Raw genomic sequence first — 12,096 nt, 5'->3', positions numbered from 1 at the left:
TTACCGGAAAGATAGTAAAAGACTTAGCGCAGGTTATGGGATTTCAGTGGGAATTGCATATTCCCTACCAGCCACAGTCCTCAGGGATGGTAGAAAGGGTAAATGGGGAATTAAAAAACGCCCTGTCTAAAGTTTGTCAGGATAATAAACTCCCGTGGCCAGAAGCACTCCCAGTAGTGCTTTATGCTATGTGAAATAGAAAAAATAGAGCCACTGGAATAACGCCCCATGAAGCTCTTATGGGACATCCTATGACTACCAGAGCCCAGCCCCCTGTATGTGCCGAAAAATTAGCCTTAGTTTGGAACGATGAACAGACTTTGGCTTACGCCTAAGCACTATGCAAAACTGCAGCTGAATTGCATGAAAGGGCCAGGTGACCGCAGAAGATACTCCTATACACGACTTCCAGCCAGGTGATCAAGTGTATGTAAAAAATCTAAATAAAGAGTCTCTTTCTCCTAGGTGGAAAGGACCCTACCTCGTGTTGCCAACAGCTCGGACAGCTTTGAAGGTTGAAGGGAAGGAAGACTGGATCCATGTCACCCGATGTAAAAAACATTGTCTGGCGACAGAATAGCAACTGTTACTAAGTGATTTAACTTGCATTATGTATAGGATATTGTTCTTTGTTATATTCCGCAGAGTATGCCCAAGGGACCCTCACCCAAACACCTTTTTGTCTCTATGCCGCACCTATGCTAGAGAGGTAGGTCAGGGTGCCTGTTGGATATGTGCCCAGACTCCCCAACATGGGAGAGAGACGGGTAATTGGCGTGCTGTTCCTCTAAATGACACTGAGTATGCTGACGTTCGAACTTTTGATATTGTAACACCGCAGCACAATATGTTTAGGGGTTAGTTCCGTCGCTCTCCACCTGCCAATGGGTGGAACTATACAGAACATGGGATTAGAATTAGATCCCCACTTGAGCTGGTAAACGCCACCTGCTGGTGTTCCAACCTTACACTCAGCACTTATGATCTGGGACGAAGCTCCTATCATACTACAGTATCATACATCTTTGGCCTATCTGTCCGAAAGTCCGCCGGTGCTGAACATCCACCAGACCCTCTTAATGGTACATATTGGGTTTGTGGAGATAAAGCTTACCCCTGGTTGCCTGGGATGCCTCAGCTGTCCTTTTCCTCTAATATGTCTGTAGGAAATTCGGAAAAGAACAAAACCACTCCCACCTGGAGTGGCTGTTGCTACCTAGCATACTTAAATCCCTATCTTCGCCATATAGGTAAATCAGATATGCACCCACATCGGCGCCTACATCGCCGTGGCATCTCGGAATCTGAACGATTCTGGATGATTGCTTTGCCCCCTTATGGATCAGCTCGTAATTTACGTGAAATTATCAACCTGGCAGCTGCGCTTGAAAAAGTCGCTAATTCAACGGCTGATGCTCTGATTAAAACACAGAAGCAGATCTCAGCCAGCACCACTGAAATGATAGCATTATGCCTAACCGTATTACAAAACAGGATGGCCCTTGACTTCCTTCTAGCTGAAAAAGGTGGCACTTGTGCTATGATAGGCTCAGAGTGCTGCACTTATGTCCCCGATGTCTCTGAAAATATCACTGACTTGGGAAAGCATGTCATGGACAAGGTACAAGAAATAAAGAAGGCTGGGGAAAGTTCGAGCGATTTTTATAAAAAAAGATTCTCAGTGGTCTACAATACTAGGTTGGTTTTCCGGTTGAGGAAGTTGGTTGCTATACTTTTTAATTGGGATAATCGTAGCATGTATCATAGGGTGCTGTGCGTGTGTTACTTTACGGATTTGCTGCTCCCAGATTATCATAGTGTCTCCACTGGATTAGGGGGTGCCCCAATCATTCCCCAAATGATGCACACTGGCCCCAGCGAAGCCCACTGGTGGGGAGAGAAAGTTTACCCCGCCAGGGACCGGCCTTTTCCTCATGGTTATGAACCCCCGTATGATGATGAAGATACTATTCCTCACTGGTGTTAATCTAAAAGAAAAGATTAACAAGGAGGGACTGTGGAGGAATAAAATACGTGTGTAATTGGGAATGAAATAAAATACACTTATAATTGTGAATGAAATAAAATACACGTACAATTGTGAATGAAATAAAATACACGTATAATTGTGAATGAAATAAAATATACGTATAATTGTGAATGAAATAAAATACACGTACAATTGTGAATGAAATAAAATACACCTATATTTGTGAGAGAAATAAACTTAAAATACATGTATAATGTAATTTACTGTAGACTGTCCCCAAACAGTCACGCAGCCAGCACATAAATTAGCAAATCAAAGGGCCAGTGCTACCTTCCCAGACTAAGGGGCTCCGGATGTCAGATACGGTGGCAAAATCTAAGAGAAAAAAACTATTGTGTGTGTGCATTGCCCAGGATATGTAACCAATTATCACTGTCTATTTGCTAAACCATTGACATTGTCCTGTCTATTTGCTAAACCATTGACATTGTCCTGTCTATTTGCTAAACCATTGACATTGTCCTGTCTAATCGTTAAGCCATTAACACTGATCGCTATCTTTTGAAACCATTTGAAACTATTGTAATTGCCCAAGTTTCTGTCACGAACCTTTTGCTATATCTATGTGTGTAAAGAGGTGTTAGGCAGAGACTGGTTCACTCCATTGTATGTGACTCGGCTCTCCGTGATATCACGACTTTAATGAAGCCCACGGACAGCACGGCCTCCCAGTCCTTCCTGTCCTCTATCACGGAGGTCTTAGATGACAGTACGCGGGAGAGCCTGGACAAACCGCTAACTCCTGATGAACTGACTAAGGCCCTCGAGTCCTTCGAGAAGAGTAAAACTCCCGGAAGCGACGGCTTGCCGGCAGAGTTGTATTCGGCTCTGTGGGACTTGATCGGCCCAGACCTGCTAGGAGTGTACGAGAGTATGCTCCTGGCCGGTAGTATGTCAGAATCCATGAGGAAAGGCATCATCACCCTCATCTACAAGCACAAGGGGGAAAGGGAGGAAATTAGAAATTGGCGACCCATTTCACTGTTGAATGTGGACTATAAGATTCTGTCCAAGGTCATCGCCAATCGGGTCAAATCCGCTCTGGAATTGGTGATTCACCCTGACCAGACCTGCTCTGTGCCAGGCAGGAAGATCTCTGACAGCCTGGCGCTGCTCAGGGATACGATTGCCTATGTACAGGACAGGGGTGTGGATACCTGCCTCATCAGCTTGGATCAGGAGAAGGCCTTTGACAGAATATCGCACACCTACATGGGGGATGTGCTCTCCAAAATGGGGTTTGGGGAGGGAATTCGAAATTGGATCCAACTGCTCTACACTAACATCAGTAGCGCAGTCTCAATCAATGGGTGGGAAACAGATAGCTTTCCGATTAAATCTGGAGTCAGGCAGGGCTGTCCTCTCTCGCCTGTCCTTTTCGTGTGTTGCATAGAACCCTTTGCCGAGTCCATCAGGAAGGATCCGGGCATAAGAGGAGTGACGATCCCAGGCAGTGGAGGCACTCAGGTAAAAGCCTCCCTGTACATGGACGACGTCGCCGTCTTCTGCTCGGATCCGCTGTCGGTGCGCAGACTGATGCACATCTGCGACCAGTTCGAACTGGCCTCGGGAGCCAAGGTAAATCGTGGGAAGAGCGAGGCCATGTTCTTTGGGAACTGGGATGACCGATCCTTTGTCCCCTTCACTGTCAGGGCTGACGGCCTGAAGGTGCTGGGGATATGGTTCGGAGGGACCGGGGCATGCGTTAGAAACTGGAAGGAGCGAGCGGCTATGGTGAAAAGGAAACTAGGCATGTGGGAGCGACGCTCCCTCTCCATTGCGGGAAAGAACCTGGTCATCAGGTGTGAGGTACTCTCGCTGTTGCTGTACGTGGCGCAGGTCTGTCCCATTCCAGACTCCTGCGCGATGGCGATCACTCAAGCCATCTTCCGCTTTATCTGGAGGTCGAAAATGGATCGTGTCCGCAGGGACGCGATGTACAAGCCTCTAGATAAAGGGGGAAAAAACGTGCCCAACATCGCCCTCATACTGATGGCCACCTTTGTGTGTGGCTGCATCAAGCGGTGCGTAGACCCTCAGTACGCAAACACCAAGTGTCACTACGTGCTGAGGTTCTACCTGTCCCCGGTGTTGCGAAGGATGGGTCTGGCCACGCTGCCGCGGAACGCTCCAAGTAGTTGGACCGTGCCGTACCACCTGTCCCTGGTGGAAAAATTTATGCAGAAAAACACCTTTGACCACAAGTCCATCAGGCAGTGGTCAGCACGTAACGTCCTAGAGGCCCTGAGGGAAAAGGAGAGGGTGGACCCTGTGGGATGGTTCCCCGAGCAGACTGTCAAAGTCATTTGGCAGAATGCCTCATCGCCAGAACTTTCCAACAAGCACCAAGACGTAGCTTGGCTGGTGGTGAGAAAGGCCCTCCCCGTCAGATCCTTCCTACACGCCAGGAGGCTCACCCCCTCTGCACGTTGCCCTCGAGGTGGCTGTGGTGGGGAAGAGACCGTTGTTCACCTCCTTGTGGATTGTGCCTTTGCAAAGAAAGTCTGGAGAGAGATGCAGTGGTTGCTGTCGAGGTTCATCCCGAGCAGTTCTGTGACACAGGACTCTGTGCTCTACGGGCTGTTCCCAGGGACACACACCGAGACAAACATCAACTGCAGCTGGAGGATCATCAACTCGGTGAAAGACGCGCTTTGGTCTGCCCGAAACTTGTTGGTCTTCCAGCACAAAGAGTTGTCCCCGACCGATTGTTGCGGATTGGCACAATCCAAAGTCCAGGACTACGTGCTGAGGGACGCACTAAAGCTTGGGGCAGCTGCCGCAAAGGCGCAATGGGGAAGGGTCGCTGTCTAAGACCTTTCTACCACAGCGCACCGAGAGACTGGGAACTGTTTAGAGCCCCTCGGGCTGTACAGATCAAAATGAAAGGCTGTAAATGATTGTAATATTGTTTGTACTGATGCACCTGGTGATACATTTTGTAAAAGTTTAACCTGGATTGTACCCTTGTAATGTTGTTTTTGAAATGGTTTGGAATGTGATTGAAGATATTTTATGAATAAAGTATATTTTTACAAAAAAAAAGATATCACGACTTTAATAAAGACTTCCTAGACAAACCTCTGGGTTCTGAGTGTTCACTCCGTTTTTCTGCGACAGATTCTGTGGTGACAAGTGGTCCTCGTGTTTTTATCTGAGACAGGCCTCAGCCCAGTCATTTGCCCCGAGTGTTGATGTGATGGTTCAAGTGAAGAGATGCTGGGTACCGGGAGCAGCAGGAACAATAAATAAAACCGAGGTGTCGGTAAATACTGATATAGTTTATTTGTATCTAGTTCCATTTTTATGACTTCTGCTGAATGTGGCCCTTGCCCAGTGTCAGGATATTGGATCAGAGCCACCATGGAAAATGAATTTGACACTGGTGAGATAGACAATGTCAACTGGATCCTCAGTATCTCTGTAACCTCCTCCAGCCCCACAACCCTTCCTGTAAATACAAGGTGTTGTTCTTGGATTACACCCTGAGATAGACAATGTAATTATATTTTAACCTTTATTCTTCCAAGTAAAGTATCTCTCTTCGGGCTGTTCTCAAGGTTGTGCAAGATGAAACCAAACAGTGATTTATTTGTACTTCTTGCAGTTTAGTTACTGTATTCACTGCTCACGATGCGATCTGCTCTACATTGGGAAGACCAAACACAGATTGGGTGATCACTTTGTGGAACAACCTCCATTCAGTCTGTCAGCTTGAATCTGAGCTTCCGGTCACTTGTCATTTTAATTCTCTGCCCCACTCCCACTCTGACCTCTCTGTCCTCGGCCTCCTGCACTGTTTCAATGAAGCTCAATGGGGGCTCGAGGAACAGCTCATCTTTCAATTCGGCACTTTACAACCTTCCACACTCAACATCGAGTTCAGCAGTCTTTGCACCAACAAAGAGTTGTCAGGATCTGGAACATTCTACCTGAAAAGATGCTGGAACCTGATCCAGAACTCACTGCCTACGAGCAGCTCACTGCCTACGAGCAGGCTGGAAGCAGACATGATCAATGCTTTAAAATTGAATTGGACCAGCATTTAAGAGAAATAAATATGCAGGGGGTTGAAGACACAGCGGGGCAATGAGACAGACTGGACTGATCTACTGAAAGCTGGCATGGATTCAATGGGCTGAATGGTCTCTTTCTGTGCTGTAATTACACTGATGCATTTGTATGACCACTCCTCATAATTTAACCCTTGGAGTCCAGTTGTTATTCAGGTACATCTGCACTGCTCTCCCTCTAAGGCCAATATAGTCTATCCTTCCTAAAGTGTGATGCCCAGAACTGAACACAGTATTCCTGTCCTGATGAAAGGTCATGTTGACTCGAAACATTAACTCTGTTTCTCTCCACAGATGCTGCCAGGCCTGCTGAGTACTTCCAGCATTTTTTATTTTTATTACAGTGGTTCAGGTGCAGTCTAACCAGGATTTTGAAAATGTCGGTGCTTTTCCCACAAACAGAACAGACAAACCTTTTTCCTTCCACAATCAAAGTCCGATGATATTCAGGACCTGATGACTCGAGTAACTCTGTCAGATCTTGATGTGATGTTTGGTTTGAGTTTCTCATCTGCAAATCCGTCCCATTGAAAATCCTGTACAAAGGAGACTATAAAATCCATCCCTGTCAGTCCAGGATAGAAATTAAGAGAGAAACATTTCTCTGGGTTGGAGTTTGCTGTGTGTAAATCCTCCCCTTCTAACCCCCTGTAAAAGGAGTTTCCAAACACTGGGTGTAAACTGGGCTCCGGGAGTTTGTAATCCGGGTTTGGAGTCCTACACCGGGTGTTTGTGAACCCTCCCAGTCCACCCTCCGGCTCCATTCCTCTCCTGCATTCGGCCCTTTCTCAGCCGCTGGACTTTCACCCGACCGCCTTGATCCCGATCCCCACCCGCGCTGCGCATGCTCCAATTCAAGCCCGGCCACGCCCCTCATTCACTCCGATTGGCCGGAGGAACAGCCGCTCCCGCTGGTCCTCCAGGCCCGCCCCCTGTCCCTATTGGTCCGGAACTGCCGTCAATCATTGTGAGCTGGAGCATGCGCATAGCGTGAAATGAGGCGTGAGGAGAGCTGGAGCGAGCGGATTTAAAAGGCGGGGTTACAAGGATAGAGTGCGGACTGAGAGCTGGAAAAAAAAAGACCCGTGAGCATAGATAGGACTGGCGGGTGAGTTGGGAGGCTTTATGAATTCACGGTCTCTGCCCTAAACCCTCAATAAGGAACCATCCTTCCAACCACAGATTCGGCCATTTCTCCCGACAACAGCCGCCAGCTTTTTCGGGGGCAAGGAGCAGCAGAGCGCATGTGCGGTCACCATCTTTATAAGGGGCAAGAAGCAGAAGAGCGCATGTGTGGTCACCATCTTTATATGGGGCAAGGAGCAGCAGAGCGCGTGTGCGGTCACCATCTTTATAGGGGGCAATAAGCAGCAGAGCGCATGTGCTGTCACCATCTTTATAGGGGGCAATGTCCAACAGGGAGCATGCGTGAACGCCATCTTTACAGAGGCTGCAGACCCGGTTGAATGACCTGCAGGCGGGACAATAAATCAGAGATCGAGTTTGGTGTGAAATCAATGGGTTGTTGTAAAACAGGAGATCAGGGTAACAGTCAGAAACAACAACAACTTCTATTAACATCATAAATCATCCCAGTGAGCTTCACAGGGAAATCATAAAATAAAGTATAACATTCAGACACATAAGGAGGTGACCAAAATACTTAAATAGTCGCTTGTTTGTACGGAATTTGATTATTAACGAAAAAGCTGTCAAAGCTTTTCCTGTTGCACTCACCAGGACAGACGCAAGAATCCCAAATTTCAAAGGGAACCACAATTTATACTGCACTAGAAAAGGGTGCTGATTGGTTGGCCCGTTGGCTCTGATTGGTTGTTGCCATGGACAATACAGCCAGGAGCTGTAATCCCCTCTGCTTTTGTTTAATTCCACAAAAGACCCCGTGCCTGGACTTGTTCCTTCTGCCTGCAGAGGACAGGTCCCTGTGGATGAACATATGTAGCTTCTAGCAAGTGTAAGTGAGACACATTACAAGCCTGACTGATAATTTTTGAAATTTGGTATTCTTCCCTCTATCCTGATGAGGACAAGATAAAATGTTTTGACAGAATGTCTTTTTTTATTAATACTCAATTGTCTTAAAGGGGGAAAGTGTGGTAGACACAGGGAGAGAATCTCAGAGCTTGGTGTCGAGGGAACTAAAGGCATGGACACTAATGGTGGAGCAATTAAAACAGGGAATGCTAGAATTAGAGCAGTGCAGATATCATAGAGGGTTGTGGGTCTGCAGGAGCCACAGAGAGGAGGCCACTGGGGGATTTGAAAACAAGGATGAGAGTTTTAAAATCGAGTTGCTCCTTGAACGGGAGCCAAGGAAGGTCAGGGAACGGGCCTAGCTGTGAGTGAAGACACAGACAGCAAAAATATGGATGTCTTCAAGGTTACAGAGCGTAGAATGTGGGAGACCAGCCAGGATTGTGTTGGAATGGTCCAGTCTGGAGATAAAAATGGCAGTGATAAGGGTTTCAGCAGCAGATGAGACTCCTGAGACAGGAGAGGTCAGGTGATTTTACGGAGGTGGAAACAGGCAATCTTAGTGATGGCACAGACATGAGGTCAGCAGCTCATCCTGAGATCAAGTGTAACACCGAGGTTGTGAACAGACTGATTTAATCTCAGACTGTTCACAGGGAGGGGGATGGAGTTGGTATCTGGGAAATGGAGATTGAAGCAGGGACTGAAAACAGTGTCTTCGGTCTTCTCAGTGTTTAATTGGAGTTAATTAGTCATCAAGAAGAGAAGCAGGAACCAGAATGGGCCATGAGACTAATCCCAGGTTTAACTCAGAGAGGGAGAGAAGGAAGGAAGGAAACCCTGGGACATTGAGACAAACCACCTTCATAATCGTTCATTAAATCTCCACAAAGTAAGTTTTGGACACAAGGTTAACATTTGCTATTCTGTATGGTTGGTCAGGGGGTTTCAGATTAATGTTTTCTCATGAGCAACGACTGAACTGAATGATCAGACATATTGTCAACTCCAGTTGTAGAAATTTGTTAAAAATATATAGAAATAATTGTCCAAAACTCTGTTTGGATTTCAGCACAGGGAGGAGGGAGAGTGTGTGGGACGGGGATTTGCAGCTTTGGGAGAACAAGAGAGGAAAAAATGTTCCATAGAAACTAGAATTGTCTGTTCTGAATTTCTATCCTGTTCTTACAGTGATGGCTATTGTAAACTCCTTTTACAGAGAATTAGAAGCGGAGTATTTTCAGGCAGGAAACTCAATCCAAACATCACATCAAGATCTTACAGAGTCACTCGATTCATCAGGACCTAAATATTATCATCTTTGAATGTGGACGGAGAAACGTTTGTCTGTTCTTTCTGTAGGGAAAGATTTCAAACATCAGTGTGACTGGAAAAGCACCGAGACACACACACACCCAAGTGAGAGTGTTCCAGTGAACTGACTGTGGAAAGAGCTTTAACCGGTTATAAAGCCTGAAATAACATCACACCATTCACAGTGGGGAGAAACTGTACACGTGTTCTCTGTGTGGACGAGGCTTCAACTGATCATCAAACCTAGAGAGACACAGGGACACCTGGACCATGGAGAAACCGTGGAAATGTAAGGACTGTGAGAAAGGATTCAATTGTCCATCCAAACTGGAAACCCATCGACGCAGTCACACTGGTGAGCAGCCGTTCACCTGCTCTGAGTGTGGGAAGGGATTCACTCAGTTATCCAACCTGCTGACACACCAGCGAATTCACACAGGGGAGAGACCATTCACCTGCTCCGAGTGTGGGAAGGGATTCACTCGGTCATCAAGCCTGCTGACTCACCAGCTAGTTCACACTGGAGAGAGACCATTCACCTGCACGGTATGTGGGAAAGGATTCACTGGGTCCCCTGACCTGCTGAAGCACCAGCGAATTCACACTAAGGAGAGGCCATTCAGTTGTACTTCCTGTGGAAAGAGATTCAGGACTTCATCGAACCTCAAAGTGCACCAGCGAATTCACACTGGAGAGAGGCCTTTCACCTGCTCCGAGTGTGGGAAAAAATTCACTCAATCATCCAACCTGCTGAGACACCAGCGAATTCACACTGGAGAGAGACCATTCAGCTGCTCTGAGTGTGGGAAGAAATTCACTCTGTTTTCCAACCTGCTGAGACACCAGCGAGTTCACACTGGGGAGAGACCATTCACCTGCTCCGAGTGTGGGAAGGGATTCACTCAGTCATCCACCCTGCTGAAACACCAGCGAATTCACACAAGGAGAGGCCATTCCGCTGCACTTCCTGTGTAAAGAGATTCAGCCTTCATTCCACCTCAGTGTACACCAGTGAATTCACATTGGAGAGAGAGCTTTCACCTGCTCCAAGTGTGGAAAGGGATTCACTCATTTATCCAACCTATTGAGGCACTAGCGAGCTCACACTGGAGAGATGCTGTTCACCTTCTTTGAATGTAGGAAGGGATTCACTTAGTCATCCCACCTGCTCAGACACCAGCGAGTTCACAAGTGACAGCAGGGATTGGATTCTGCTGTTATTGCTGCTGTTAATCACATCCAGGACTGAACCATGTTCATTCTGACAGTTGTGGTTTGTTTCTATTGCTGTTCATAATCCCTGTAACTGGGCTGAAGTGTCCTGGAATTGCTGTGTTTTTGAGCAGGGGTTTAACATTTACAATCTATCAGTTCTTTGACACCACTACTATATAAGGAGGATTGGAAGATTGTGACCAGAGCCTCCACAAGTTCCATGTGAAGGATGCTGTCTCTGACAGTGCAGCAGTCCCTCAGTGTCACCCTGGAGTGTCAGCCTAGATAATGTGCTCAGGTTTATTAATATTTCCTCATGTTATTGATGTGGGTCATTAAGAAACAATGGACTCTTATGACGTCATCCAGTCCCAGTGCAAAGACGTCATCCAGTCCCAGTGCGATGATGTCATGAAGACTATTCAATACCAGCGGAGCCTTAGTGGTGAAAACAGTTTTGTTCGAGATGACAGCAACTCCATTACTGATAGATCAGCAAATGGAATTAATGGGAAAGAAAGTGAGGCAGCTGATGAACATCAGGAATAGTGTTGTGAATTATGAAGATGAGAAACATGTACAGTATATGTCCCATCTCCGGACACTCTGTCCCATCTCCCGACACGCTGCCCCCATCTCCCGACACTCTGCCCCCATCTCCCGACACTCTGCCACCACCTCCCGACACTCTGCCCCCATCTCCCGACACTCTGCTCCATCTCCCGACACTCTGCCCCCATCTCCCGACACTCTGCCCCCATCTCCCGACACTCTGCCCCCATCTCCCGACACTCTGCCCCCATCTCCCGACACTCTGCCCCCACCTCCCGACACTCTGACTCCATCTCCCGACACTCTGCCCCCATCTCCCGAAACTCTGCCCCCATCTCCCGACACTCTGCCCCCATCTCCCGACACTCTGCCCCCATCTCCCGACACACTGCCCCCATCTCCCGACACTCTGCCCCCATCTCCCGACACTCTGCCCCCATCTCCCGAGCAGCCTGTCTCTACCTCTGCTGAACCCACACAGGATGCACCATGTTGAAACCAGAGGAAAGGACTGGGCGAGAAATTGTAATTCACCAAAGGTGTGCACATCGGGGTTTGACAAAATATTAAGTTTCCCGTTTTTAACAATGAAACTTAAAACGCATTGATTGGAACCACTTCCAGCTCTTGTCCATTCTGACATCCCGTGGACCAGCTCACCCTCTCACTGGGTTCATGCTGAATGTCAATCCAGGCTGGGAGCCATTGGGTGGATGTGCAATGGGTGGATGAGTGGCTGAAGGAATGTTCAGTTCACAGGGAGGGGGATGGGGGAGGGGGGTTGGTGCTGGTGGTGGGAAGTGTTCATTCTGAAGGAGTCCCACCTGAAACAGTGACCACTAACTTATCACTTTCCAATGGTGATTGACCTGCTGTGTATTTCCCCAGGTTTGTTCT

General features: G+C 47.5%; 1 protein-coding gene across 1 annotated transcript in view; it reads left to right on the top strand.

Annotated features, from left to right (window-relative positions):
• LOC144673190 (uncharacterized) overlaps positions 1-10,692 on the top strand; it is a 63,453-nt gene extending 52,761 nt beyond the window's left edge. Inside the window, exon 4 of the mRNA XM_078535153.1 lies at positions 9,690-10,692. Coding sequence (XP_078391279.1) covers positions 9,690-10,407 — 718 coding nt within the window. The 3' untranslated portion in view covers positions 10,408-10,692. The remainder of the gene's footprint in view (positions 1-9,689) is intronic.
• Positions 10,693-12,096: the final 1,404 nt, after the last annotated feature.

Source organism: Cetorhinus maximus, unplaced genomic scaffold, assembly GCF_964194155.1.
Source record: "Cetorhinus maximus unplaced genomic scaffold, sCetMax3.hap1.1 HAP1_SCAFFOLD_306, whole genome shotgun sequence".
NCBI lineage: Eukaryota > Metazoa > Chordata > Chondrichthyes > Lamniformes > Cetorhinidae > Cetorhinus > Cetorhinus maximus.
This window is presented reverse-complemented; position numbering and strand designations above follow the sequence as displayed.